Source organism: Frankliniella occidentalis, unplaced genomic scaffold, assembly GCF_000697945.3.
Source record: "Frankliniella occidentalis isolate FOCC.00 unplaced genomic scaffold, Focc_3.1 Scaffold23, whole genome shotgun sequence".
In the NCBI taxonomy this organism is placed as follows: Eukaryota; Metazoa; Arthropoda; class Insecta; order Thysanoptera; family Thripidae; genus Frankliniella; species Frankliniella occidentalis.
In genome coordinates this window covers 2,938,489-2,942,569 of record NW_026267153.1, presented here as the reverse complement: position 1 = coordinate 2,942,569, position 4,081 = coordinate 2,938,489, and the positions used below count along the sequence as shown (strand labels likewise).

Genomic DNA, 4,081 nt, shown 5'->3' with positions numbered 1-4,081 from the left:
GGGGTGGGGGTGGTGGGAGCGTGATTAAGGCAATGCCGCCCCGCCCCGCCACCCCCCGGCGGCAGAGCCAGCGGTGGCGGTGGGTAATCCGTATGTTTCTGGAGAAGGACGGCACCAGGCATGCGAGCGTGTGGGAACACGGAGAGCGAGAGGGACGGAGGGTGATGGAGTGGGAGGGAGGGAGAGGGGGAGGGTCGGGATGGAAGAATGAGGGGTTGTTTCAAGCTGTCACGGGCAGGGCGCCTCCTACATCCCCACACAACAACTCCACATGACTTATTGAGAGACGAGTATGGCGGTCGCGGGCCCCGCGCGCGCGGGATGCTCGAAAGGCTTTGTAGGTCAGTGGTTCCCTCCCCGCCGCAGCCCGTCTGTTTTTTCTCGTGCTCATGTCGATTGATTCAGCCTCCTTGTGGTCGTGTTTCTGGCAGAGGGTCATATTCAACATCGTCAACATGAGCAAGAAGAAGAATCACTTGCTAGACGGGATGACGCCCATCGTCCGGTCCACCACCCGACCGAAATGGTAAGAGGATTCTGCAAGGGTGACGAGCCCGTCTGTCTGTGTAACCGCGTAACCGCGTGACGCCGCAGGCAGCGGCTGCCCAACCAGGTGGTGCACTACTACCGCTCGCCCGAGCACCGCAACCACTACGTGCTCTCCTTCACGTTTGCCTTCGACCGCGAGGAGGAGATCTACCACTTCGCGCTGTGCCGGCCCTACTCGTACTCGCGCTGCCAGGCGCACCTGGAGCAGCTGGACCGCAAGGCGCTGCCGCACGTGCGCAGGGAGGTGCTCACCGTGTCGCTGGTGAGCTCTTTGCTGCTGGTGAGCTCCGCTGGTGAGCTCTGCTGGTGAGCTGCTGCGAGGGTGTGGTTTATGTCAGATGTGGTCCGCGCCCAGCAACACCGGCGGCTGGACGTGCTCACCATCACGGCGTCGTCCAACATGGACGCGCCGCTCAACCAGAGGGTCGTCGTGATCCTGGCGCGAGTGCACCCCGGCGAGGCACCGGCCTCCTTCATCTGCCAGGGGCTCATCGACTTCCTGGTGAGCAGCCACCCCATCGCCGTGCTGCTCCGCGACCACGTCATCTTCAAGGTGGTCCCCATGATGAACCCCGACGGCGTCTTCCTCGGCAACCAGAGGTAACGGCGGCAGCGGTGTCGTCTGCTGTGGTCCCATGGGCCCTCATGGTGTCCTCACGGTCGTGATATGTGCAGGTGCTCGCTGCTAGGCATCGACCTCAATAGGGGGTGGATCGACGCCACCCCTCTGTCACACCCGACCCTGGACGCGGTACAGAACCTGCTGGCCGACCTCAACCAGAGAAAGGTAAAGGAAGACACCGTCACTGGCACCAACCTAGCGGAGGTCGGAAGGTTACCCTTACCCAACCGCCGCACGAGAGTGTCGTTGAGCTCGCCCGGGCCAGAACAGAAACAGACCACTCGAAACTGGAATAAAGAACAAAGTTCGGCTCCAGCGATCTGGAACTGTTGGCGGTTCGGCTGGGGGGCGAGCGGGGCGCGTGCTGCCGAGCTGCGCGCAAGTCTTGGGGATTATCGTACCCCCTCCACGTCCGGCTGCTCGCCCATACCCGCTCTCTATGGACCGTCGTTAAAAGTTAGGACACCGAGTCCGCGCTCTGCCGGCTCGAGGGCGGTGCTGACGTTGACGGCCGGCTTCGGCTCCGCAGCCCCTTTAGCGCCGCCCGCCCCGGCCGCCTCCCTGACGTCCGCCAACGCGTTGCACGCGCATTGTTGTGCTAATGTGAGTTTGTGCCCCGACTATGCTTTACATTTCTCTTTCCCTTCTCTCCGCTTCCAGGACGTCCATCTCGACTTCGTGTTCGATATCCATGCCCACACCAGTCTGCACGGCGCCTTCATCTACGGCAACTCGTACGACGACGTGTACAGGTAAATCGGACCTGTCGTCACCGTATGTAGCGACCACCTGCCTGCCTATTTACAGAATTAGAATTGTACCTATTGCCTACCTGCCAGGAGATATGTGTCCAATCTACAGATTGACGCTCCCCCTGACCCATCCTCCCCCTTCACTGAGAACGATGATCAGATTCTCTCACACCCGCCGGAATAAAAGCAATCCTTCTTCGCGAACGCGAAAATAGTTCTCTCTCGCCTCCGCGGAAAATAAGACTCACGTGAACTGAACGTCGGGTTGGGGGAGGAAAAGCTGGAGGGGGTGGGTGAAGATGTGAATGTGGCGAAATCCGCGCACAGCACCAATGCGAATCCACGCCCTCGCCTCCGTCCCCCTCCCTACACCCCCTCACCGCCCCTCACCTCACCTGCGGGTGAGTTTACCTCCCCTCGTCTTGTACCAAATCGCCTTAGCTCCCCACCCACCCTAGCCCTGGCCCGTCTCCTCTTCTGGGCCAACCTGATCGCTGAGACGACATCAGAGTCTTGCCAAAGGAGGAAAAAAGGAAGACATCAGAGCAGAGCGAGGAGTGTCTCCTCAGCGTCCTGTTAGCCCGGGGAAAAAAAGAGAAGAATCTCTTTTGTCCTCGTGTCCTCGCATAAATTGGTCGCGGGACATTCATTCGTGGTGATGCAGGTTCGAGAGGCACATCGTGTACCCGAAGCTGCTCGCGCAGAACGCCGAGGACTTCAACTCACTCGACACCATGTACAACAGGGACCCCAAGAAGGCCGGCACGGCGCGCAGGTGAGCCATGGGGAGCCCTATATTGTCCAGCGCGCTCGCTGCTCTCCAACAACTAACCGGTCGTTATCCGCAGGTACCTGTGCGCCACCCTCAAGGACTCGGTCAACTGCTACACGCTGTTCGCCTCGCTGCACGGCTACCGTCGGGACTCGCCGCCCTACTTCCTCAACTACAGCGAGGAGGGCTGTATCCTTTTCCTTTGCCAAAGGTCGCGTCAGGTCAAAGTATGCAGGGGGCGGGAAGGTGGGGTTGTTTGCGAAAGAGGTTGGTGGTTTTGCGGTGCGAGCCTTGACCAGACAGCAGACTACCGCCTAGGCCGCAACGTGGCCAGGACTTACCTCGACTACTACCACGTGGTCGGCGTCATCCCTCTGGGGCTGCCCGTGTCCCCAGGGGCGCTGAAGCGGGCGGGGAGGCGGAGCCGGCCCCGGCATCGGCGCCGCTCCAGGTAGGCGTCCAGCCGTGCGTCCAGCACACCACAGTCCTTTTTTGTTGATCTTTTCACAATCGCAACAATTTTGTCTTTTCTAAAAAGGAAGGCTGGAGTTAGACGCCGAAATATTCTATTATTTCCATAAAGAGTGCATTATGGGCGTCCCTCCAGGTCATGGCCGAGCCGCGAGCCCCGGCGACGCACCCCCGGCGGCCGGCTCGTCGCGCTGCGGCCGCACCAGGTCCAGTGCTACTGCGTCATCACCTCGTCCAGCGAGGACGACGACGAGGAGGCCGAGGCCTACTTCCTGGCCGGCAGGCCGTTCCCGCCGCCCCGCGGCCTCCGGACCAGCCCCCCGCGCGGCCTCGGCCTCGGCGCCGCACAACGCGCGGGGCCAGCGCGCCACCTCAGCCCGCCCGGGGCGCCCCGCGCCAGGAGAAAGGTAGGGGGGCGTGATGGTTTCAGCCCAACTTACAAAAATACAAATTTTCCCCACACATCCGACGTTGTGAGGTGGGTCTGGTGTCTGGTGCGGTCTGCGGGACAGGCCCACCCCTCTTTATCCTCCACGATCACTTACGCAAGGACTTGTGTGTGTGTGTGGGGGGGGGGGGGAGAGGGGGTCGACCCGATGTAACAGTGACCAAACCTTATCGCGTCCAGTAAAATGCTAAATTCTGCGCGGGCCCCATACCGGCCAGCCGCTCGCTCTCTCGCAGCGCTGGCCTTAATTTCAACTGCCATGAGGGGGAAAAAAATATGATCGTGTGCAGCAAAGTGCAGAGCCATTCTTTTCCGTCCGCCAACAACGCCCCGCCCCGCCGCTCCCCTTGGGGGACCGCGCCCCGCCTGGCCGGCCCACTCCGCATGAGAGTCGCCCTCCGGAGGACTTATTTCTTCCGGCCCCTTCCGCGCTGCTCCTTTTCCATTTCGCCCGTCGCCCTCCCCTT

The 4,081-nt window shown here is 61.4% G+C and overlaps 2 protein-coding genes across 19 annotated transcripts in view; one reads left to right on the top strand and one right to left on the bottom strand.

Annotated features, from left to right (window-relative positions):
- The window catches only part of LOC113205030 (ELAV-like protein 1), a 45,610-nt gene that overhangs the window by 40,215 nt on the left and 1,314 nt on the right, over positions 1 to 4,081 (bottom strand). The window lies entirely within an intron of this gene.
- Positions 1 to 4,081, top strand: part of LOC113205076 (cytosolic carboxypeptidase 6-like) — a 22,402-nt gene that overhangs the window by 17,765 nt on the left and 556 nt on the right. Inside the window, exons 4-12 of the mRNA XM_052265014.1 lie at positions 432 to 526; positions 595 to 811; positions 905 to 1,149; positions 1,225 to 1,336; positions 1,832 to 1,923; positions 2,588 to 2,698; positions 2,772 to 2,884; positions 3,002 to 3,146; positions 3,303 to 3,639. Of these exons, the coding sequence (XP_052120974.1) occupies positions 432 to 526; positions 595 to 811; positions 905 to 1,149; positions 1,225 to 1,336; positions 1,832 to 1,923; positions 2,588 to 2,698; positions 2,772 to 2,884; positions 3,002 to 3,146; positions 3,303 to 3,639 (1,467 nt within the window). The remainder of the gene's footprint in view (positions 1 to 431; positions 527 to 594; positions 812 to 904; positions 1,150 to 1,224; positions 1,337 to 1,831; positions 1,924 to 2,587; positions 2,699 to 2,771; positions 2,885 to 3,001; positions 3,147 to 3,302; positions 3,640 to 4,081) is intronic.